This window comes from Cicer arietinum, chromosome 1, assembly GCF_000331145.2.
Source record: "Cicer arietinum cultivar CDC Frontier isolate Library 1 chromosome 1, Cicar.CDCFrontier_v2.0, whole genome shotgun sequence".
Taxonomy (NCBI): Eukaryota; Viridiplantae; Streptophyta; class Magnoliopsida; order Fabales; family Fabaceae; genus Cicer; species Cicer arietinum.
Genome location: NC_021160.2, coordinates 11,442,885 through 11,468,864, shown reverse-complemented (window position 1 = coordinate 11,468,864; position 25,980 = coordinate 11,442,885). Strand labels below are relative to the sequence as shown.

Sequence of the window (25,980 nt, the reverse complement as noted above, 5' to 3'; positions counted from 1 at the left end):
TGGCCCAATACCTTCAGAAAACTGATTTGTAAAACAAACCCTAAATTGAAACAAGGCATAGGCAAAAACCAGAGCGGCGGCTAGGGCAATGAGGGTCGGAGATCAAAAGTTTCAAAAGAGAAAAACAGAGCCATGTTTCCACGCGAACTTCATCATCAAGACCGTGAATAAGAACGGTGTTGGAATGAGGCCGCTGGATTAGGTCGTCGAGGAAGAAGGGGAGTCAGACGAACGGAGTGACCAGGAAACACAGTCGACATTCCGGCGACGACAACGGCGTTCAAGGTTTGAGTTTTTTAATCCTATTATCTCTAACATTTTTTATACTCAGATCAATAATAATAAACAATTTTCATCTTTTATTCATAACTCAAACTCAACAGATTGATTAGAAAAATGAAAAAATGAATAAACGAAAATACCTTTTAATCCTTCTATTTGTTCCTCTGTTTCTGTATGTTTGAATAGTGGCAAAATTCAATCTCTGCTTCAGTGTATTTTTTTTTACAAATTTCTCTCCCAAAAAGAAAATCTACTCTCTGTTTTTAAATTTCGAATTCTTTTTCTCTATTTCAAAATTCTGAACCTGTGTTTTGTGTCTTTTCTTTTTCCCTCAGTTTCAAAACTTCAAACTCTATTTATAGACTAAAAATAAATTAAAGTGGTGAATTCTTCTGTTTATTAGATAAAATCAGGTTCTAGATTTTGTAGTGTTTGTTGCAAAATACAGATTTTGAGTGTAGAGGTTATAAAGGAAGGTTATACAAGTAATACCTTTATTAGTATATCTCAATCAATTAACTGGTTTTTAATATGTTTGTACTTGGAAATGGTGTAAATACAGATAATATAAAGCAAAGTTATGACAAGATGATGGGAATGCAAATAATATAAAGGAGGGTTTGCAAAAGCTCTTGCACAAAGTCAAGCAGATAAAAGGATGTAGAATGGCAGGGTGGAATGGATTGGTGTATTGGGTACTGATGTGTTGCCATGCCAAATCAGAAACACTTTGAATTGTTTTTATTGTAATTCAATTCTTTTATTTTATGTAAAATAAAGATGTTTAGATTTTTTATGATAATTGTAAAATATATTATTATTATTATTATTAAAATAAATTTAAATTATTTTATAGGACAAAATTGAGGTACTACAATTGGTTAGCTTCAAGACTACTTATAATTGATGTGAGCGAACACAAGTTAAAGAAATGATATGTAATTGGATGGGATTGAAGACTGTGGATATATTCTTATCATGAGTACTCTTATCGTAATTGCTTCCTAAATTTTTGGGGTATGTTAGTAAGTCAAGTTGTTTACTTCATGGATAGAATGTCATAGTGTAATTCAAGTACAACTACCTTATCATGTTTTAAATAAAAATAAAAAATAAAAACCTTCCTCATATGTTTACCTTGAAAGTGTTTAAGGTCTATGTTTTGTTTCTACTCAAGAACTCTATAGAGAAAACACTAGTAGAAAATTGAGTTTTTAATACAGAATTTACGTGCCACAAGACTTAACAAATGAGCCGCAGGTAATAAAAATAAAATTAATATATCGCATCTTCCTCCGTATTTAAGTCGTTACTTGGGTAAATAATTTAATAAAATGAGGGGTGACAATTTTGTAAATATTTGAAACTTGTTTAGTGCGGTTATACTGATAACTACTTAATGCAGACTAAAAAAAAATATAAAAGATCTCGTGTATTTTATCTTCCCGCTCCAATAACCTATGTGTTCTAAACCTCCACCTTATATTTCTAATCTCTATATCGTGAAACACTTAAAACATAGATTCTAAATTTATGTCTTTCTTTTAACGTCGACTTCACAACTTGTTGTCGTTTTAGCGTCATCATTTCATCAATTCATCCAGACATGTTTGATTCTCAAGTTAAATTATATATTTTACATCTTTCATTTTTTATAATTTGTATGTGGAAGAGCAAAACAATAGTATGTTACCTAGAAAGACAGACAAATAAGGCGTAAAATTTACAAATGTAGTATTTTATGTATTAGAGACAATATACATGTACATCTTACTATTGAAACACAACAAAACAATTAAAAAATATAGAATGTTACTGAATATCATTTATTCCATGATTTCATCGAATTTGTATCTCAAATAAGAAGAGCAAAGTGATATGACTTGAACCTTTAAGGATTAAAGAAACTATTATTCTTGAAGTAATAGCTCTTATAATATTTAAGAGATTAAAGGAACCATTATTATATTACTGACGTAATAGCTCGAGGTGTCTCATTTAAAATATTTCAATTATTTGTTATTGTAAATTTCACATGTACTTAGATATTCACAAAATAATAACAATAAGGAAGAAAACAATAGTATACTATTAGATTATTCTTAGATATTATGAATACGACACTTTAGTACAATAAATAAAAAGTAAACTATACATTTCTACCTTAATCTTTACGGTTATTTATTTTTAACAGAAATAGTTATGGATCGTAGTTGGATGAATGCTAATTGTTTAAGTGAGTGTATCAGAAAGGTGTGGAAGAATTTTTAGAATTTACTTTAAAAAAACTTCCTAAAAATGAAGGAAAGTTTTTTGTCCTTGTGTTAAATGTTTAAATGGAAATCGGTTACAGTTTGAAGAAATAAGAAATAATCTTATTTTTTATGGAAATTGTCAAACTTATACAAAATGGATATGGCATGATGATTCGTTAAACATGACAAATGTATCAGAAAGAGAAGAAGTTCGTGAAGATATTGATCAAATTAAAGAAGTTCAAGAACGTTGTGTGGATTTTATTTTGGAATTAATTAAAGAAAATGACGGTGCTTGAATATGTATCTATTGAATATTGCTAAGTAATTTTATTAATGGACATCTAAATCATTTTTTCGTCTTGTCAATAGTAGTCATAAATGGGAGTACTCTATATTTTGTACGAACTTCTGATATTGTATATTTTGGTTATTAGATGGTTATATAAAATTGTAGTTGAAAGTACAAAATTTTGATTTGAAATTTAATACGAAACACTGTATGTATCTATGGAGCAAGAGCATAAAAAAATGAGAAATTTATTAAAAAAATAATTATTATTTTAATTTTATCTATTAAGTCAGTTGATCAAAAGAACTGACTTAAAAATATGATTTGTTGAATTGAATTTATAATGTTTAAGTCGGTTAAGTTGAACCGACTTAACAGGACGAAACTCTGTTAAGTCGGTTCATGAAACGACTTAAAAAACATCATATTTATTAAATCGTTTGTTGTTAACGCAGACACGAAACTGACTTAAAATATATATTTTAATCGACTTAAACAGTTAAAATTCTACTAGTGAAAGACCAAAGAGCTAGAAAGTGTTTTTTCCTTGGATAACAAACTCGGAATCAAAGGACATATAATCTTAGACTTACATACTCCAGAAGGTGGAGAAAATTGACACTATTAAATCTAGCCTTCATGCATAGTAGTAATTATAATTAATATGTTAGGCATTTATTTATTTATTAATATTAGTATTTGGGTTATTATAGATGTAGTTGTATTTAATTGATGTTTTTGAAAAAAATTATGTTAGGTGTGTAATTTATGCAGGGCCGTCTTAATGTTCTTGGAGGTCATATTTGAATATTATATTTTTATCAAATAAAATACTAAAAACTCAAATTATTTTATTTAAATTCATCAAAATAAGTAAATTGTAAATAATATATAAATACAACTTCAAATTAATACTAAAAAATCAATCATTTCAAAATCAACAGTATCTCAATTTCTTGAATCAAATAAATATTCAAATGAATTTGTTTGCTCTACATTATCCTCTTGATTATCAAGTGAATTATTCAAATTAAAATTATCACAATCAACATTATCAAGATTGTTAATGTTATGGTCGCACAGCTGGATTACGGCCCTTGTGTATGTGAAACTTGAAGAAATTGTTCGAGAGTTGAAATGCTATAGAATGTTGCAACAATAGGATTGGCAGATCAAAAAAGCACAAAGCAATGCAAGATGTGGGTCCCAAGCGTAATATACTTTAGTCTCATACCAGAGGGGTATCCTCCAATCTAGGACACGCGTTGAGGTCGTTACAGTTGGACCTTCTTTTCTCATAATGGTTAAGGGCTACTTTTTCATATAAAGACCAAAATAGATACAAAAGGTGAGTGGTTGTGTTATTGTGACTTTGAGACGTCCTTTATAAGGAGATAATTATGAAGGTAACATAGAGAATTATAATGACATGTTTTGCATTTATTTATTCGAGCTATTTTACTGCTACCTTTGAATCTAAAAACGATCACTTTAAGATGTAATATTTAGTCTTTGAATTTGGTAAAGGGAAAAGATAGAAATGCTTGTTTAATATAGATTAAATCAAGATGTTGGAAATATAGTTGACATTAATTGATTAGAAATAACATTTAAGTCAATAGAACAATAGAGTTTGTAACTAAAGTACGATTAGATTTGAATATGAACCTAAGAATAGCATTAATACAATGGAATTATGATAATTGTGTAATCTCTGAGGTCCTTCAAACTTATAATGTTATAACATGTTGTAGTATGTTAATACCTAAAAACTTAGTACTGATTTGTGTCATTGACTCATTTTCATAACCTAACCTTTAATCATCTGCTCTTTCATTTAAATTTATATTTTAAACCCCAAATTTATTTTAAACTATTAGCAAACAGTGTTACCTCTTTACTTTTACAACAAACAAATTATTATTTAGAAAAGTGTTAAAACTAGTAAAATAATCAATCTTCATGTGAACGATCTTTATTTATTCTACTTATTTTTCCCCGTGTACAATTGCATATTTAACTTACACCAAATACATTGTGATTCTAGTCGGTCATACTTAGACACAATGGTGACAAGTAAGTATTCCTATTTATTGCATGTAAAAATAGTCAACTATAGCTAATTTTGTTCAACATTGATAACTAGTGGCATCACAATGCTTAAGACGCTTAGTCATGCTTACTTCTATTACAAGTTATCAAAGCACCAAAATTGTAATTAGTTAGACAGTTACAAGTTAGTCAGAAGCTAGATGGAGTTAGTTAATGGTTAAGGCATAACTTATACTATATAAGAATATATTGTAATTCATGTAGAAGGAATGAACAGAGATTTGTCATCAATCATCATTTTCCTATGTTGTCATTTGTTTCTCTAATTTCTATTTGAACTGAATTCTTTTGTATATGCAAATGCAAACAAATACACAAATTGTGTGTTTCTCCACATCAAGAAATTGATCAAAAGATTATTTTATAAACACATTAACTTCCTTCTTTATAAATATGAGGGACAGGAAGTAGATTTAATCAACTATATGTTGACATTTTTATGAAAAATAATGAGAATGAACAAAAATTTAAAACATCAATCAAACAAGTATTAAATAAATCAAACTAGATGAACAAACCTTCCACCTATGTGTTACTCTGATTTCCCTGATCTCAAATTATGCAATTAATGCCACATTATTTTAGAAAACATGTTACATGATATATTTAAAATAGATTGGAGATAAATCTTTCTTTTAATTGGAGCTCTTTTATAAGTCTTATATGAGTGGAAAAAGAACAAATGTGAGCCTAGATTACTCACCAGCAACAACACCTTAATATTAATGCCGGCAAGTCATCCTGGCTCAAATCTACTCTCTCTACCTCTTCATGTAAGACTTTAGAGCAATATCAACTAAACACTTAACATTTGATTGTCTATGTTCTATATCATCATGGTTGCCAATGTATTTATATAACTACAAAATGTCAAAGGATGAAATTCCAACATTCACCTTACCACTTGATTCTTTATTCCCTAGAGAAAATATTCCAAACTACACTTCACCCCTTTTCATTCCCAATATTTACTTGTTGAGGGGGGCATGTAACTTTCCAAATTGGAGAATGTGACACTGTTTTTGCCCTATTTTTCTTTTTTTGCTACTATATTCATTAATTTATTTTTAGTCAAACTTGTAACTAATTAAGTAAAATGTTGGGATTCAATTTTTTATATGTTATTTTAAAAGGATCAAATTAATTTTTACATGTTTAATAAGTAGTTTATTTTAGTAAAATTGACTTTGCTTTCATAATTAATCTTATCTCGAAAATCAAATTTGGATAATTTGTGTGTATAATTGATCGTTAAATTTTTAATTTATTATTCAGTTTACTTTATTGATACATAAATTATTTTATATTTAATTTATTTTTAATCAAAATAATTTTTTATCACTATAGAACTAAAAATACACTAAGTATAAGAATTCTCACGACAAGAGGAAAAATGTGAGAATCGAGAAACAAATAAGTGTGTTCCAACTCTTAAAAAAACAAATAACCATTATGTTCCTTATCCAAAACCGTTCTTCTTGTCTGGAATCAATTTTCATCTTTCTAGTTGTAGCAATAAGGTTTGGATATGTAGGAACAAGCAAACTTAAGTTGACTTGCCCATTTTCTTCTCAAAACTGTTTGTTGATTGAATAATTACTGTTTTTGTGGGAATAGAATACACTAAGAAAAGAGACTATAACAGTGTTTACCACCCAATTTGTGTTATAGCATTGTCAATGTCAATGAGAATATTTATAGCTAATCAAAGAGTATCTAATAAGATTTTGACTTCATTTTTGGGGTGCTCTTTGATTGCATTGAATCTATTTGAGAGAATTTTTTCTTATTTTGTTTTATTTCTCTCCACATATTGAGGTATTGTCAGACACAAAATGTGAACAATTTTTAATCAAAATTCAAATATTATTTCGCATATTGTAAGATACTAATATATTCTTCTAAATTCAATTTTTGATTATGAGAAGACATAATTTATCTGAAATCTTCGATTTTATTATTTGATCGTTCAATTAATTTGATTTTAAAGTCAACAATATTTTTTCTCTGAATCTAATTTTTTTCGATTTAAATTATATTAAATAAATTTTGATTTTATCTATAATGATTTGTTTTTGTGCATGAGATTTGATCTTAGATATAACACGTTATGACAAATAATCCTTGATAAGGTGTTATTATTCTTGGTACTATGTATCAATAATAAAATTACCAAACTAGCCACTATATTCTTCTCTACTTTCATCCATACGGAAGAATTTACTTTTCCTTCTTAGATTGTCTTCGAATATTGAAAATGGAAAATTTAACTAGAATCAATTAAGCCATGTGATGTGATTTATGTATTACTATGGATTTTCCGTGTCAATTGGGAATAGTGTAAGTTTTATCCTCTTTACGTGTCTCCTTAATTAGTCAACCAATTTCTCATTGCATTTCAAATAGTAAGATCTCCTTTTTCCAAAGAAAAAATATTTCTATATTTGACTGGAACAGTTTTTTCTAGTGACAGGGTTAGAAATATTTTGAATGAAAATTGGTTTTAGTATCTTAGAAAATATTATGATTCAATTTAGTCATTAAAAAAAACATTTTTTTAGTCTTTGAGAAGAACAATTTAATTCTTATTTAAGTCATTATTAAAAACAGACATTTAAGTCTCTAACGATAGTTTTAAAAAGAAAATTTAGTCCCTATAACAAAATATTTCATAAAAAATTTAAATTAATTGTGAATTATTTTTCTGCCAACTATTATAAATGTTGATCACCGTTTATTTACTTAATTAAGAAACAAATCCTATTTGATAATTATAGTAACTCATCTTAGAATGAGTTAATTCACTTATAAAACATAATTTCAACACGCAAATATATGAGCCAAAATTTAGTGACGGTAAAATTTCTAAAAAATTTAAGATTAAAAAAATATAAAAATATAAAATTTAAAAGATTATATTTTCTGATTTAGAAATAAGAAGATTAAAATTATAAATCATTGAAAATTAAAAGATCAAAATTGTATATAAGTAAAACTTTTTATATCGTGGAAAGTACAATCCGCTAACTATATGTTTGGTTATGTGTTTCCAACCCTCAATTGTGCGGTACATGGGTCTGAGGTGATTTCATTCTTTTGGAAAAGTATTTGGATCATTTAAAAGGAATCAATATCAAATATCACAAATAGTTAATGTTACTGCAACTCTTACTATGACCGCTGTTGGAAACCTGACACTCAATATAGGAAATTAGGCACTTACAGTTAAGAAATTTTCCCCAAGAAGATGCCATAACAGATCAACCATAAGGATAACAACCAAACTATAGCTTGCTTGCTTCACCTTACTATATATCAGACTAAATTAACCACAAAATGGTATATACTATTGATGTGAGAACCATTAAGCATATTCTGAATAATACTTCTTCTCATTCCATCTAAACTGATTTGGATGAAGATGAAAGGCAAAATTAACAGAAAAAGTACATAGCAAATTAAACTAACTATCCTAATTACAACTATCTAAGACAGTTACAACAGAGTCCGCAAAGAGCATCACACAAGAGAAGTAGAAAGCGAAATATAGCCAAGAGAAACTTGTCGACACTATGCATCAATGTACGTATATGTATACGGTCGATTAATTACTGTATAAGTGCCGGCAAATCACCCTTGGCTGCATTCCACTTTCTGCTTCTTGGTGTGAGCTAAGAGACATTTTACCAAGAAGTACACAACACCTAACTATCTCATATATATATATATGCAGTTAATGAGAAACTTACATCGATCCTGCATGACTTAGTTTTGCAATCACGTGCAGAGGTACAAATGCACCTAGTTTTGTAGTAGTATTGTTATTATTTTCATATTATATATATGTATAGACATTAATTAGTGTATCATATAGTACATATAATTAAGATTCTCTCTGCAACGTGCATTTTGTCCTCACAATGATTCGCTTAATTAGTTTCCGAATGGTAACTACAAAGCCACGTAGAGAAATTGCCACATACATCGATTTACGCCCAAACATATTTCTCTAATTCATTTTTATATTGTACACCAACTTCGAGTTTGATCATGAACCATACTAATTTCGTTGTACACGACTACTATATGTATATACATCCACTAACTTTTATGAATGAGTATGTTATATTACAATTAGCTTGTAGTTATTATTTTATATGGACTGCAGTTATGTATTAGACAACAATTATAATTTTAAATAGGGAAATCAAAGGAAAAGTTAGTCAGACATTTTATTTTGAAACCAGATATTAATTGTGAGACACTAAACTCTTTAATAGTTTTGTAAACTAGATTTTCTTTTGTAAACAAAATTTTGGCCACAATAACCAAAATATTGTTCAATAAAAGTCGGTTATTATTATGTTTGGTATCAGTTTCTATCAGAGTATTTTAGCAACGTATACCTTCGGGTGTTTTTAATTATGTCACTAACCTATGCAGCTACTCCTAAAAAATGAATGGATATATTCTACTAAATGCCTATTGGAATTGCTAGCATAAACTCACTTATATTTTTTAAATGATTATGCCAATAAGCTACACTTTCAGATACATTCAACCTTTTAGTTATAATGTATTCCTTCTATAAAATAAATAAGTGTATATTAACAAATGTTATATATGAGGATGGATTAAGTTACTCTACTAAGAATTGTTGTGAGTTGTGCCTCTACTATGAATTGTTCTTGGGTCCAACTTTTCTCACCCCAAAGTCACTTCAATAGTACACATTTGAAAAGAAAAAAATAAAATAAATCTTTATGACGGCCAAATGTGTGCTTCTAGGCAAAAACACAATTTTTTCCGTTCGAACATGTAGTTCCCAGAACCATATGAGGATTTTTAGAAATGTGGGGTGGAAAGAGTTGGTTCCATTGTTCTTTGGGATTCGCTAACTGGGCCAAAATTGGATTGTGGCCCATCCCGTCCCTCCATTAGGGAGCTTCCTCTTTCTTCAGCCCATTTGCTTGGTGTCTAGTTTGGTTATTTAAATCTAAGTTGGCTCAATTCTCTGCACATGAGGTGCAAGCGAGTCATACAGCAAGAAGTAGTATGATTGATATGCTAAGGCACGTGCATTGGTCCCCCTAGTGCTCTATGATTTGGGCAGAGGTCTCTAGTGTTGAATGGGAGACTCAATCAATGAGTCATTTTGTCTTCAACATGTGAGACGTTGTCGCAATAGTCTTTGAATATATCAAAACTACAAAAAAAACATATCTAAATATATATGTTATTAGTCATTTTGATTCTCAAATGTGTTTTTAGTTATTCAACTTCATTGTCGAATGTGTTTTTTGTTGGTCATTTAATCCATAAAATTACTAACAAAATAGAAACTTAGAGATGTATTTGCAATTTCAATACATTCAGATACTATTGTGACAACACATCTCACATTCAGGGACCAATATGACGTTATCCCCTCAAAAAATGTCAGCTTCAAAATCATTGTCATCTATACAAGAGAGTAGATTCCCCTGGTGCATCTTAGGGGAAGACACTTCATAAGTAGGTCAGCTTCTCATCAAGCTTCATTATGAGGAAGCTCAACCTAGATCATCATATTTCCACTTCCTTTGGAAAACAACCAACTAAGAATACATCATAAAAGGAACTTCTGATGCCATTTAAGATGATAACTCAACCATCACACAAAAAGGAAGAATGAGAGCATAGTATGAAATGAAGTCTCGTGATTTTGAAGAATTTTGTCATATCATAGAGAATAACTCAATGAAAGTAGAAAATAAAATATAACAAAATCAGAAAATCTTACAAATATTTTCTTACACTCCTGACTCTTGTCATCTTAGCAAAACAACTTTTTATCACCGTTCTCTGTTGAATCTGTGTGATGGCCAAAGAATTATCTTTATTTCATCTGATCTGAAAAAATTATTTCTGCTATAATATAGACCTATCTAAACCTTCATTGGTGAAAATCAAATTTAAATATAGAGTATCGAAATTTTGAAGCACTCTTCAATTTCTAGCTGATAATGATATGACACATAAAGAAGCTAAAGTTGCTTCCCTAAAAGCAAGAGCAATTCTTGGATCCCATTGGCAACAACTGTTTGCCTCACAATAAAAACTCTTGTTTTCCTGAAGAAGTTGCCAGATTTTGCTCAAATCAACAAGGTGAAAAGCTCCTTTCTTCAACAGATTTGCCAAAGGTTCAAGTAAGTGTCCAAAGGATAGCTTATGTAAAAGCTAAAGGCTCATCCACCTTAAATTATATAAATCCAAGCTTCAAGTACAAAAGTATACAAGCATCAGTTCAAAAACAAGGTTCCCAATGTATATTAGTATGTGCTGTCAGCTTGTCACAACATACTAACCTGATGAAACCAATTCAACAACCATGAATAGTTGAACTGAAACTGTTGAGTACCACAGAGTCCATCCAAATCAGCCAACATTGGCAACATCCAATGAAACAAGTCTTCTGCCCCTCGTAAAGATTATTCAACAATTGTTGGGACATAACCTTCCTTTTTAAGCTCTTCATAGAGCAAACCAATTGTGTTACATATATCTATAGAGTCGAGGGATAAGCCATCACCAGCACGAAATTCACGCAAGTGATTATCAACTTCAATCCAGCTACAGCCAGGAGTTTTAGTGACACCCTTCTCTCTCATCAGTGCTCTCATCCTTGCTGAATCATCCCACATGTTTACATTCGCATATATTTTTGATGATATGATATAGTTTCCAGAATTTGTAGGATCCAACTCCAGAAGCATTTGTGTAACTCGTTCGCCTATATCTACATTTTTCTTTCTTCGACAAGCACCGTGTAAAGCACCTAATGTAACCTTATCTGGTTTTTCAGGCATTTTCTCAATGAGATCCCATGCTTCGTATAAATGACCGGCACGTGCCAAAAGATCAACCATACAAGAGTAGTGCTCGATTTTTGGTACCAATCCAAACAATGTGCTCATCATATCAAACAACTTGTATCCCTCATCAACTAGGCCTGCATGCACACAAGCAGAAAGCAAACCAACAAATGTTATATCATTCGGGCGAGCACCACCACCCTCATCTGAAATGCGCTCAAAGAGTGATAGGGCTTCCTTCGCTTTGCCATGAGAAGCAAGAGCAGAGATCATGGCATTCCAAGAAGCTTCATTTTTTCGAGGCATTTCATTGAAAACTCTCTGTGCACTCTCCAAACTCCCACACTTAGCATACATATCAATCAGTGCAGTGGCCACAAAAATATCATGTTGAAATCCTCTTTGGGTTGCATTTTCATCGATCTCTTTCCCCAAATCCAAAGCCCCTATACTAGCACACGCAGACAGCACTGCTGTCAAGGTAATTTTATTTGGATTAACACCATTCTCCTTCATACAATGAAATAAAGATATTGCTTCATCCGCCATTCCATTTTGAGCATATCTGTTATGCAGTATACATCATGAAAATTAATTTAAAAAATTGAGATTGTAGGAAAATCAATTTAAGATAAACTCACAGAAAAATTATACGAACATGACCAAAGCAGCTTCATATATATTATCTAACTCCTTAAGCATCCATATATATATAAAAATACTACATACAAGACACAAGATATAAGAATTAACTTGGCTAAAATCAAACACGTAGAGAAATTAAGAATCTAGATTTCCTGTAGTCACAAATTTGTGGATTCTTTGTACTTAGCAAATTGAAACTATTGGAAGAAAGATCAAATGACTCGTATCCTGAATTTCTATATTGAATCTGATTTACTAAAATCAGAATGTGGGATTTAACTCCTCTAAATTGAATAACTCACTTTATATGATGAAGTATGAAATCTAAACGACACTACCATATATATAATCTCTCCTCAACAGTTGACGTAACTTACTCCACCATCAAAGGTGAGTTGCTCGCCTTAGAGGAGCCAAATCAGTAAATGTAAGCCATGTCATTTTTATTCAACTTTTTCAATGTACGAATGCATGAAATCTTGACCATAGTTCCTGAAATATAAGTCACACCTAAACTAGTCCTCCAAGTTCAAGATATGGAACTAATTAAATCAAATAAATATACTTCAATTAAGAACCATATGCATAACTCTCATCATTAAAGAAAGGACTAATATATATTTTAAACAATAATGACTATTTATTCATTGGAAAAAATTGCAGCAAGAAACTTACTCACCCTGATATAACTGCATTCCACGTGATCACATCTCTAATCGGCATGCCATCAAAAATCCTTCTAGCCGAAACCAAATCACCACATTTAGCAAACATACTAATCAAAGCAGAACCTACAAACGAATTAACCTTCATATCACGTTCCACAACAAACCCTTCAACCCACTTCCCCAATTCCAAATTCCCCAATTCACCACAAGCACCAAGAACACTCACCAAACTCATCTCATCAGGCTCAAACCCAGACTCCTCCCTCAACCTACCAAACACCTCCACAGCCTCCTTAGCACGACCCATCTTCGCATACCCAGATAACATCGAGTTCCACGACACCAAATCCTTCTGAGTAATTTCATCAAACACCTTACGCGCAAACCCAAACTCCCCGCACCGTGAATACATAGTAATCATCGAATGAACCGTATGCAGATCACAGTCCAACCCAAGTTTAAAAACCGAGGAATGAGCCGATCGTCCTTGACGAACAGCTTCCATGTTAGCACAGGCGAGGAAGACGAAAGGGAATGTGAAGTTGTCAGGGGTGAGGTTGAGAGATTTCATTTGGTGGTAAAGATGAAGGGTAAGAGGGTAATTATGCCAAGTGGTGGTGGTTGCACGGAGCATGATGTTGAAAGAGAAGTTGTTTGGGTGAGGGGTTATGTGGGAGAAGATTAATGAGGAATAGTTGAAGTCTTTGAGGGTTATGGATTGAGAAAGAAGGTGGTTTGGGGTGTGGATTGAGTTGATTATCATTTGAGTGTGGATTTGTTGGAGGGTTTTTGTGGAGGAACATTGTTTAACAAGGGAGAGTAATAGTGATAATGAATTCACTGAAATCTTGTTTTTTGTGGTTTTGAAAAATAGATGATGTGAGATCAGCATAAGGGAAACTCTCTATGGGTTTTTGAATTTGCGATTTTATGCGCGCGCTTGTTTGTGTATTATGCGGCAACAGTATCACTGCATTACTAAATGTAAATGGTGTTTCTTTTTTTCCTAAACCCTCAATTCGTACTTGGGCTGTGTGGTAAAGATTTGCCAATAACTGTTTTGTAAATGTATTTTTTTCTTCTCAAGTTTTCCAACTATTTCTAATTCTATAATCCTCACTCTTTTTTTTTAATATTGACGTGGCATTATTTAATTAAAAAAATATCAACTTAGTCAACAACATTATTCCTTTACTGGCGTTTTAAGATTACATTAATAAAAAAAAAATTTATAAATATTATCAACTTAATCAATAAAATTTTATTAAAAAAATGTACTTTGATTATTTAATTTCGAAATAAATTAATGTTTTTGTTTTTTTTTTATTTGATTAGTTGTAGAATTTATTGACATATTATTATGTTGTTTTGCCGTTGTTCTTGTTTAATGTTTTATACTCTATCGTATAATAAGATTTATAAAATATTAACTTTTATTTTTTATCAACTTTAGGTGACTCTTTTAGATCTTCGTTAAAATTCCCATTATATTATTTTTTTACTATAAGATGGTAGTGTATATGACCAAGTTAATTGAAAAACTTCAATTATTCACATCTTTAGAAAATTGAGTGGTAGTTATATTTTTTTTAATAGAATGTGAGTGAAAGCTTTCAGTTTATGCTGCAAATTTTTTATTTTTTTGGATGAATAAGGAAACTGGTGGACAGGTCTCTTAGGTTTTCAAATTCTCTACCTTTTTAATATTTTTCAAGACTAAGTCAAAGAAAAAATATGTTACCAAGAATAATTGCAAAATGAATCTTGTAAGATCATAGAGTAGGATAGTTGTGAGACACTCTTTATCTCAAAAATATTTTAAAACATAAATATAGTAAAAATACAAAATATTTTAAAACATAAATATAGTAAAAATGCTGACAATTTTAGTACAAAATTAAAATATAATCAAATATAAAAATAATACAAAAACATGTGGAAACAACAATTGTCAAAAGAGTTCAATCAAAAAATTATTATAGTAATCAGATATAACTCTATATAATCTTAATTTATCAGTCAACTGACACGTCGGTCATCAAACATAATTATTTATCTAATGTGTTGATGGCTTGTGAAATAGATAGAAACATTTGTAGGTTTCTATTGTGGTTATTATTTCGTTGTTATAATGTTGTAGTGTATGATATCTCTCAAATTGATTACTGGTAGTTGAAAATTGTGAATATGATGACTGAAATGATGACAATGCTCACATATTTATTATGAACGTGTATTATTCATATTTGATATGGTTTGTTATAATATGAATTGATATATATTAAGTGAATATGTGTAAATTGGTTTCATTTGGCAAAATTAAATTATAAGATAGTTAATAGTTAAAAAATTAACAGATAATTAATAATTTATAACTGAAAAATTAATCAATTGAAATTAAAATGTTTGATGAAAATCAATTCTGATAATACTCATTGAAAATTCAATTCTGATAATACATTATTTCCTTGGTGTATTTTTGATTTAGTGTGTTTGTGATGTCTTAAATTCTAAACATAATTTATAAAAAGTTGAATTTTCATCAAATACTTATATGAACTTGTAAACATGTATTAAAATTATTTTTGATATTAAGGATATGGCATCAGTAATATCAAAGTTCTATTCAAACCATTGTTTAATATCTATCTCCTACTTTCTGAGTGTACTATTAATTGTTAGGACTGGATAAGTTAGATCTTTTTGTCTTTATTTTTTTTTTTACAATTTAATTTTGATTTCTACAAATGATTTGGATTTAAATTCCTACAAATACAAAAATAAAAATTGACTACATAATTATACATAATTAACTACAACTTTTTGAGTTAAAAAGCTATAACTAATTTTTACAGCATTTTTAACTATATATCACCTTAATATAATTATATTGTATATATTTTTATGAAAAAATATTAAATATTATTTTTTAGTAAAACATTTAATAGTATCGGACCCACTGAAATGTTAGTTAACATTTCAACGTCAAAATGAAATTTGGATATATAGTGGTTGAATAGGATTAAATGAGACGGTTCAGTTGTGATGTAAGTGTATAATAACAAGTAGCTACGTAAAGTTAATTAGGTAAGTTTCAGATGCTGAATGTTTGAAGCCTAAGACCCCACCCAACATTACGTAACATTTCTTATTAGGAATATAACACCAAATGCGCTAAGAGTGAGATCAAGTTAAATTGCATAATTCGAACTATATATTTATGCAAAGTGAATGTTGCAGGAAAAAACGAAGTAAATACTACTACTCTTCTGTCTCCATAATAGTTAACTTTTCTTAAAAATATTTGTCTTAAAATAATAATTATTATTTTAATTAAACTTTAATTGATTTTTTTATTTATACCTTCTTATTAATATTATTTATTTGTCACTCTTAAATTATTTATAATTTATTTTTCATTTATGATTATAAGAATACTTTAATAATTAATAAAAATAATTTAATAAAATTATAATTTATTTTTTATTTATTATTTTGTGAAATAATCAAATATATATATATATATATATATATATATATAATAATAGTTACTGCTTTATTGAACCAAGGGAGTATCTATTGAGTAAGAATTGGTATTTATTAGCGTGTAAAAAGTGGTCAGCTACAGCTAGTTTTGTTGACCTTGGATAACTAGTGGCATTTAAGGATACTTCTAGTTTAAGGCTCTTACCATATAAAAGAGAAGAAGAAGAAAAAGAAAATAAAGTCAGGTTAAAAGTAGCTTCTTTTAAATAATATGAAAATATGAGATTGTAATATAAAGTTTTGGATCATATCAAACATATATATAGATTATTGTGAATATAAAGTTTTGAATCATATCAAACATACATATGAGATAGTTGTGAATATAAAGTTTTGGACTAGTTGGCAACATTTTTTAATGTCAAATTCTTTTATTCACGTATAAAAAGTAATTAAGGACAGCAAATGAACGAAAAAAGTTATAAGCATATTGTCCAAAATATTCAATCCTCAACGCTATCTTCTAGTAAAATTAAGAATAAGAATAGACTAAAAAAAAAAGAAAATAATAAATTATTATTAAAATAATACTAACGATTATTTTACAACTGTTTTTAAATAATTTTACTTTTGTCGCTTAAATTTACATTATTAAATTTTTATCATTGAGTTAAGATCTCTCAAATAATTTTTAAAATTATTAAACATATTTAAACATTAAAATATATACATTATTTTTTTTTTCGGTAAATTTTGCTGTGGAGAAGATATTTCAAGACTATAGGAAACAATTTCAATCACAAGTTGGATTGATAAAGATATATATAACATTTCAAATTACAAGTAATTTCTATACAAGTAAAAATAATTAATTACATATAAATTAAGAAAATGGTTAACTTTATTAAATTTTATGTGATGTAAAAATAATTATTATACTACCTTATTACCATTTTTTGAGTAAGACAAAAACTAACATTTTTTTTCCACTTAATTTCATACAATAATTTGTTTTATTAAATAATATTTTGATAATAATAATATTAAATAGGCCATTTTGATCTAAAATTTATTCGTCTTTAATCATTAATCTTTTCACCTCAATGATTTGATTTAAAATAAACAGCAATTCAATATGATGTAATGGACGGATAGAATTTCTAAAATATGAAATTAACAATAAAACTGAAACTTTAATCTCAAAGGGGTGCAATAAGAAATAATAATGGTAAAATATGTTGGTATAAGAGCATTCATTTTCTTCCTCTAAATTTATGGTGACAAATTACCATCCATCAATATCCCACACTTCTCTTCTATCTTTAGATTCTTTTTTCCAAATTACATACTTTTTTCGCTTTGCTTTTTCTAAATTCTTTGTTCATTTTCCTTTCCTCGCACTTTAGACATTAAAGCCAAACACTTGGAATCATGAAAGTACCAAAATATCCATCTACACACACTTTAAATTACAAGCAAAACCAACAACTTGTCTATCAATTTCATTAAAAGAAAATATATCACTATCGCACAGTCAACATTACTCTCTTGATTTTTAATCATAGTAAGAAAATAAGAGATAAAATAATAAGTATACTACCTTATTACTCTCTTGATTTTTAATCATGAAGTGGTTTTTAAAAGTAAATTAAGAATTGAAAGGTTACTATTTTATTTTTAAAAAACTGCAGGATATATTTGTAAAAACAATATCTACATCAAATATTTATCATTAATAAATTTTTAAAAAATATATGATAAGTATTTATTGTATAAAAAAATATGAGATAAATATTTTTCAGTGATAAATAAATATAAAAAAATTATAGAATAAATATTTGTCACTGATACATAAAAAAATAGGTGACAAATATTAAAATAACACGAGATAAATATTTATAACGGGTGCATTAAAAAACACAGAAAATATATTTATTAGTGACAAATATAAAAAAATTATGGGATAAATATTTATTATTGATACATATAAAAAAATACATCACAATTATTTGTCATTGATAAATATTATAAAAAAATATAAGATAAATATTTATAAATCATGTATAAAAAATACAAGACAAATATTTGTCATAGCAAATATACAAATACGAGACAAATATACAAGATTACATAGCAAATATTTGTCATTAAAATATAAAAATACAAAAAAAAAATATATAACACTTATAAATATTAAAAAACAGCAAGATAGATATTTTCCAGTGCCATATGCAAAAACTCAAGAAAAATATTTTTTATTAATAAATATAAAAAAAGAAAATAAATAATTATCATTATAACATTAAATAAGATTATTTATTTAAAATTTAAACCAGAAACTTGTAAAATGTCAATAACATGACAGATTTTGATAGTTTATAAACAAAAATAAGTCAGCAAATTAAATTTAAATTTCTTATATTTGACAAATAAATGACAGAAAATAATGCAATACAAAAAGTACAAATAAAAAGAGTGTGAAGGCAAAATTGTGGGTGGTCCCCCTTAACAATAACCCATAATATCCGGTCACAAAACTTCAAAAACCGTTTGACTCGTGAGTGAAAATTGTGTACTTTTCAGTTTCACCTTGAAATGTGTGAGGTGGGGGTGCAAATGTCTTTTTATCGTTTGTGGTTGTTTTATTCATCCCACATGCTTTTGGCCACCTTCATCTAGCTAGCACCAGATTTAGGGGTAACGTTTTTTCCTTCATTTTTTGTTTTCCCATTTTTTTATTGTATACTTGTTCATCAATAGAATTACCTACCTAAATTAGAGACGAAAAATGAAAAAAAAAAAAATATATATATATATATAATTTACATATTTGGCTATAGGATTGGAGACAGTTTTCTTATTTAATTTCTATAATTATTTCAACTTTATTTAATATAGTAGTTATTGTTTTATTTGGATTCTTGGTTTTTTTTTTTGGTACATTAGAGGACCCTAAAGCTCAAAGAAAAGAAAAACAATAACAAGAAGTCTCAAATCATCAAGAGGACATGATTAAGTAATCAACCTAAAAAATTGTAGTTGGCTAACCAATCAACCTAAAGATTATGAGTAAAGTAGTAAGTGATGATTTACTAAATATTTTCTTTCTTAGCAAGACCTAAACCTTTTTAATATTAAAATGGAAAGATATAAACTTATTGATACATGAAGGAGAGAGACCTATTTAGTGAGAAAAAAAGTTGTGTGTTTGATCGGAGAGATTTAGTGGTCATTTAATAATATTGTTAAGAAATTATAAATAAATGATGTGAACATATGAGATCCATTTAAATATTTAAAATATGTTTCTAAATTGAGGAGGCCAAAGAATTGAGGAGGCCAAAGAATTGAGGAGGCCAAAGATAATTAAGAAGAAAAAACAAAATAAGTATTTGTGTCATATGTCAAATAAATTTAGTGTTTTCCTTGTCATTGGCTTCCCAGTCTTTTTGATTTTGCAATACAATATTGATTGAATATGCGACTAAAGGTAGCACTTGATGCTTTATTAAAACATATTCTAGAAGTTTTGTCAACTTGAAAACAAGCATTTCAATCTTTAGATTAATAGTGATATTGATATAATCACAATATATAACGATATCCTTAATCAACTAGCTCTATATATATATAATGAAATAAAAGTTGAGAGAAAAGTGACAATAAAAACAATATATTTAATTAATATGTTTCATCTCTACATTCTCTCGAGAAATGATAATCGTCTCTATTGGTGAATGTTTTTCTTTTGTTTTATTAGTCTAATTATTTCTCATTATCATTAATAGAAAATTAAACAAAATGACATTATTTCAAACCTAAATTTACAAAGAAAAATGTTTGGTGTATATCTATAGAGTGAATACACCTTGAGTTTTAAATGAATAAAGAAAAATAAAAAGACTAATATGAAAATTGTGGTTATTTATAAGGTTGATTTACAAACTCAAATCTAAACAGAACCTTAACAATCCCAAGTTCCAAACACAATCAAAATTTTCACAGTTGTGTTACCATCATTTACCATATCATATAGTTGGGCCCATTAATAACATATATTGACCAGTCATTTTCATAAAAAATTTCCCAACTAAACAACAAAAAACATAATAGATCAAAAAAGAGGCAATAGTGGCAAAATCGAAATTCAACCCAACATGAAGGGCTATCATACTGAAGTTGTCATATTCTCTCCTTCTTCTTCTTCCTTTATTAGCTATACCCAACCTTAAAACCAAGCTTTTAATTTTGTCTCTCTTTTTTCTCTGTGTTTTTTTTTTTCTTTTAATTTTTTTTATATTGTTTATTTCTTCATTGTGTTTTGACCGTTGCTTTTTTTGTTAACTTCTTTCTCTATTCACACTCTCTCTCTCTCTCTCACTGATTCCTTCTACACTGTCATTGATCAAAAGCAATGTTTTGTTCTTGTTCTCTATTTACACAAAAAAAAAAAAAAAGTCTTATTCCTGTTCCTCAACACCATTCTTAGGTATGTTTCTTCATGCTTCTTCTTAATCAAACTTAACTTCAACATCTTCATTTAAGAAAAAATAAAATAAAATTTGTTGAGATTAAATTTTTTTTTGTTTTTTTTCTTAAAATGTGTACTTTTTTTTATGCTTATAAGCTCATTTATGTTTTTTTTTTTAATCATCATTCACCCCATGATTTTTTTAATAAATTTTTTTTATCTTTTCTCTTGTCTTCATTTTTTGTTCTAAAAAAATTTATGAAACTTTTTTTTGCTCAAATATTTTATTTATTTATTTAACATATTCATGCAATGTGTGTGACTGACTCTTAACATTTCTATATTTCTTCTTTATGTAACTGATTTTCTTATGCTAGTTGAGCTAATTTAATTTTTCCTTTTTATTATTATACTTTTTATTCACTTTAAAAATGGGTTTACTTGAAGATTAAGCTGGTTTATTTTTCTTTTTATTATAATTTTTTTGGCAAAAAGAAAATTCCCAGATGAAAAGTTTTGTGCTTTCTTAATGTAATCTGGATTTTGTAGAGCAGCATAGTTTGGTTTTTTCTGGAAATCATAGAGCAATTTTTTTTTGGATAAATCTCAGTTACTTGCTTCTGTTAAGTATGCCTAAATTTTTCATTACCCTTATTCTGTCTTGTAGATAAAGAAAAGTATCTAACTTCATTAACATTTCTAGGCTCATTTCTTTCAAGTATGATATTGAATGTTCAATTTTTGTTGGTAGTTTATTCATGTTAATTTGATATAAATATGCATTTCTTATTTTATTTTATTTCAAGTGTATGATTGATTTTTGTTGTTTACATAGTCATGTTTGATATGAGTTTCTTATTATATACTGATCTTGTTTATTTTGTGTCAGATTTGTGATTTCTTTATGAATCTGGTGAAATACAAAGAAGGATTATTCTCCTTTGATTTCAATTTCAATGCAAACTTAGGATATAATTATTATTCATAGAGGTGTGAGTAAGAGATGGGATGTTCACAATCAAAGTTGGATGATGAAGAGTCAGTTCAGCTTTGTAAAGACAGAAAGAAGTTCATCAAACAAGCTGTTGAGCAAAGAACTCGATTTGCAACCGGTCATATAGCCTACATTGAATCAATGAAAAGAGTTTCCACAGCTCTTCGTGATTATATTGAAGGAGACGAGCCTCGGGAGTTCTCATTAGACTCGGTCGTTACACCGCCTTTTACACCCGTGAAGAAGAAAATCGGCAATGGCATTGGCATTGGCAATGGCAATGGTTTTGTTCCGATATCAGCGAAATCTTTTGCACAGACAACAATTGAGTTTGGAGTTGGACCAAATTCTACTTTGAAAATGAATTATCTTAGACCTGGTGGTAATCCAGTTATTTCTGTTGAGGAAAGGCCTCCATCTCCAGAAACTGTTCGAATCGAGAGATTCGAAACGTATTCATCAATGCCGCATTATGGCATTGATGGTTATTTTGGTATGCAATCACCACCTATGAATCCTTCAATTTTTCCTTATTCTCCTCCTATTAATAGGCCTAGTATCCCTCCACCATCACCTCAAAATACTCAATGGGATTCCTTTTGGAACCCCTTTTCGTCGTTGGATTACTATGGTTATCCGAGCCGAACTAGCCTTGATCAAACCGGTATCGATGATGAATACAAAGGACTTAGACAAGTTCGAGAAGAAGAAGGAATACCGGACCTCGAAGAAGATGAAACTGAACAAGAAGATTATGTTGGGAAGAGAAATGTAGCAGAAGAAAGAACCAGAAATGTTGTAAATTCCTCCAATGAAGAAGTCATTGTTGAAGATGTCGATGATGATGACGATGATGATGAAGAGGAAGATGAGGAGGACGAGGAAGAAGAAGAAGATGGAACAGATGATGAAACAGAAACCGAAGTCGAGCACGATGCCAAAGATTCACAGCAAGTGCATGGCAGTGCTAGTTTTGAAGTATCAAAATCTCAAGCTGCAGGTCATATTGAATCAAGCCATAGAGAAATGGCAATTGGTAAACAAGAAGCTAAGGAAGAAACGCCCGGTTTTACCGTGTATGTAAACCGAAGGCCAACGAGCATGGCAGAAGTGATCAATGATCTTGAAGCTCAATTTGAAATTGTGTGCAATGCAGCCAATGATGTCTCAGTAATCTTAGAGGCCAAGAAAGCTCAGTATTTATTAACATCTAATGAACATTCAGGTTTGATTAAAACAAACAATATTATTATTACTATTATTTTCATTTTGCTGCAAGTTTATTTTCATGTCCAAGTCCAATCTAAAATTCTTATTTATAGATACTAAACAAAAAATATGTTTGTTCTGTATCTAGCAATTGTCTTTCTTGTTATGAATTTTTCAAGAATATGAATTTGAATTGTATTTCATTTGCAGCATCAAAACTACTGAAGCCGGTGGCAATGTTCCGGTCAGCTTCTTCACGCTCTTCTTCATCGAGATTTTTAACGAATTCTTCAAGCACTAGGGGGGAAAGGTATGAGGAAAGTAAGGATATCTCTGAGGAACATTGTAGGCTTTCTGGCAGTCACCAATCTACATTGGACAAATTGAATGCATGGGAGAAGAAGCTCTATGAGGAAGTTAAGGTATGTTAATGAATTAGTGAACTTTTATTCATGAGGAAGTTAAAGATTCCTAATGAGAATCTATGAAACATTGACACAGACACAAACACCTGACATAACACTGACACTAACACATAGACACTCTGACACTAGTAGTCTAGTACTATTTGAGAAAATAGAAGTAATTGTATGTTAACACAACTCACAAGTGTCAAGGTTGAACACTGAGGCATGTCTGACACATTTTCAATATAAAGTGTTGGTGCTATAGAAGAAGATAATTGCTAATACACTGCATATGGTTTTACTATAAATCATAAGCAAGTTCAGCTTCAACATGATGTGAAACTGAAACAGAGAAAAAGATCACCATAGATTAACTTCAGTCTGCCATTTCTTTAAATTTTTAGATTATTTATTATTTTTGAAGTTCAATATGCTTATGATCACATGCAATTTTATTTTCAATATCTTCTTCAACAGTCGGGAGAACGAGTCCGAATTGCATATGAGAAAAAATGCAAGCAACTAAGCAACCATGAAGTAAAAGGAGAGGACCCTTCTGCAGATAAAACAAGAGCAGCCATTAGAGATTTAGATACTCAGATAACAGTTTCAATACACTCAGTTGAAGCTATTTCCAGGAGAATCGAAACTCTAAGGGACGAAGAGTTGCATCCCCAACTTCTTGAATTGGTACAAGGGTATGTATAAAAGTCATCATTCATCATTCTTTTTCAGATGAGTTAAACCTTTTTCTGTCAAAATATGAAGTATTTTCAAACTTCAAACATATACTTGTTAGTGTGTAAGCAATGTTTTTTAAAACTGGACCGAACCATGAACGGCCAGTTTGCTAGTTGATTTGATTATGGTCGTATCGTTGTCTGATTGAATTGGTTTGAACCGCAGTTGATTCAGCCATTTTTTTATTTTGCATTTTCTTATTTACTTTTTTAACAATTACCTATATCTGAATCAACCGTGATTCAACCGGTTGAACCAATTGAACCATAATCATTTTCTAAAACATTGTTTGTAAGGCCCCTAATCTATACAAAGTTATTTTCCTCAAAGAAAATAGGACTATTTATCTTTTCATAAAATATTATGCTTTCTGATTCTTCAATTATACAAATGACAGGCTTGAAAAGATGTGGAAAGTGATGGCAGAATGTCATCAGACACAGAAGAGAACCTTAGATGAAGCTAAGATTCTTCTAGCAGGCACACCTTCTAAACTACATTCCAAAAGACAATCTTCCATGTCAATGACCGATCCAACTAGGCTTGCCCGGTCGGCCTCTAACCTCGAATCCGAGTTAAGAAACTGGCGAATCACCTTCGAATCATGGATCACTTCTCAAAGATCCTACATTCACGCACTAACCGGATGGCTTCTCCGGTGCGTGAGATCCGAGCCAGACGACGATGTATCAAAGTCACCATGCTCTCCTCATAGGTCAAGTGGCACTCACCCGTTATTTGGACTTATTGTTCAGTGGTCAAGGCGTCTAGACGCGATACACGAAAAGGCAGTGCTTGATGGCATGGACTTTTTCGCGGCCGGAATGGGGTCCCTCTATGCACATCAATTGAGACAAGATTCTAAGATAAATTCATATGGATCAAAGCAAAATGGCGGCAATAATATGGAAATGGTGGAAGTTGGTCAAGTGGAAGAAGAGGTTACTATGGCTCCTGAAAAACTTGCTGAAGTTGCTATTAAAGTGCTTTGTGCTGGAATGTCTGTTGCTATAAGCTCATTAGCAGAGTTTTCATTTGATTCTGCTGAGGCTTATAGTGAAGTTGTGAAGCAATGGGAGAGTGTGAAGACTAGAACATAGTTGTTGTCTCACATTTTGTGTGCTTAGCTTAGTTAATTAGTTTAGGCTTGTTTAGCTATGTGTGTTTGTCTATGTAATTATGCATTTAGCTAATCAATACAAAGGTAGATAGTTAGGGCCATTGCACCCTTTATTATTCAAATAACTTTTTTGTTTGCCCCTTCTAAATCATCTTTCGAAGCCACTTTGGCTCCTAGTAAATGGAAAAAAGGAAATTAATAATTAGCATTCTTCGTAGAAGTCTACAATTAGTTGCTCTTTATTAGTCTCATCTATTTGCATCAGTGATCATTCTCTGCCCTCGTCAACCTTGAATGTCACATGACACTTTCTTCCATCAACCTTGAATGTCACATGACACTTTCTTCCATCGTCTATCGGTGGAAATCAAAACATGAATAATATTGTAAATATTTAAAGAATATTATCAGACATTATTTGTACGAGGGTCAAATATTTTTCTC

The 25,980-nt window shown here is 29.7% G+C and overlaps 2 protein-coding genes across 3 annotated transcripts; one reads left to right on the top strand and one right to left on the bottom strand.

Moving 5' to 3' along the window:
- Window positions 1-10,677: 10,677 nt before the first annotated feature.
- Window positions 10,678-14,112, bottom strand: LOC101503564 (pentatricopeptide repeat-containing protein At2g34400). Of its 2 annotated transcripts, XR_003472233.2 has the most exons (3): window positions 13,120-14,112; window positions 11,289-12,360; window positions 10,678-11,197 (listed from the first exon to the last, which is right to left on the bottom strand). XR_003472233.2 is itself a non-coding variant. In XM_004487910.4 (2 exons), exons 1-2 carry the CDS (start codon window positions 13,998-14,000, stop codon window positions 11,412-11,414), a joined length of 1,830 nt encoding a protein of 609 aa, XP_004487967.1. In that variant the 5' UTR covers window positions 14,001-14,112; the 3' UTR covers window positions 10,678-11,411. The 2 variants fall into 2 exon arrangements, 1 of the variants encoding a protein (XP_004487967.1); XM_004487910.4 differs by having other exon boundaries at window positions 10,678-12,360.
- A 6,832-nt stretch (window positions 14,113-20,944) lies between these two features.
- LOC101503248 (uncharacterized) lies at window positions 20,945-25,749 on the top strand. Its single transcript, XM_004487909.4, has 5 exons — window positions 20,945-21,083; window positions 21,955-23,284; window positions 23,479-23,690; window positions 24,153-24,373; window positions 24,814-25,749. Exons 2-5 carry the CDS (start codon window positions 22,069-22,071, stop codon window positions 25,514-25,516), a joined length of 2,352 nt encoding a protein of 783 aa, XP_004487966.1. The 5' UTR covers window positions 20,945-21,083; window positions 21,955-22,068; the 3' UTR covers window positions 25,517-25,749.
- The last annotated feature ends 231 nt before the right edge of the window (window positions 25,750-25,980 follow it).

Excerpts from the sequence above, each read along its gene's own strand:
- LOC101503248 (XM_004487909.4), top strand. The coding sequence starts at position 22,069 with ATGGGATGTTCACAATCAAAGTTGGATGATGAAGAGTCAGTTCAGCTT. Across the intron at positions 23,285-23,478 it reads AACATCTAATGAACATTCAG|CATCAAAACTACTGAAGCCG; the intron begins GTTTGATTAAAA and ends TTTCATTTGCAG. Across the intron at positions 24,374-24,813 it reads CTTCTTGAATTGGTACAAGG|GCTTGAAAAGATGTGGAAAG; the intron begins GTATGTATAAAA and ends TACAAATGACAG.
- LOC101503564 (XM_004487910.4), bottom strand. The coding sequence starts at position 14,000 with ATGCTGATCTCACATCATCTATTTTTCAAAACCACAAAAAACAAGATT. Across the intron at positions 12,361-13,119 it reads TGGAATGCAGTTATATCAGG|ATATGCTCAAAATGGAATGG; the intron begins GTGAGTAAGTTT and ends ACTGCATAACAG.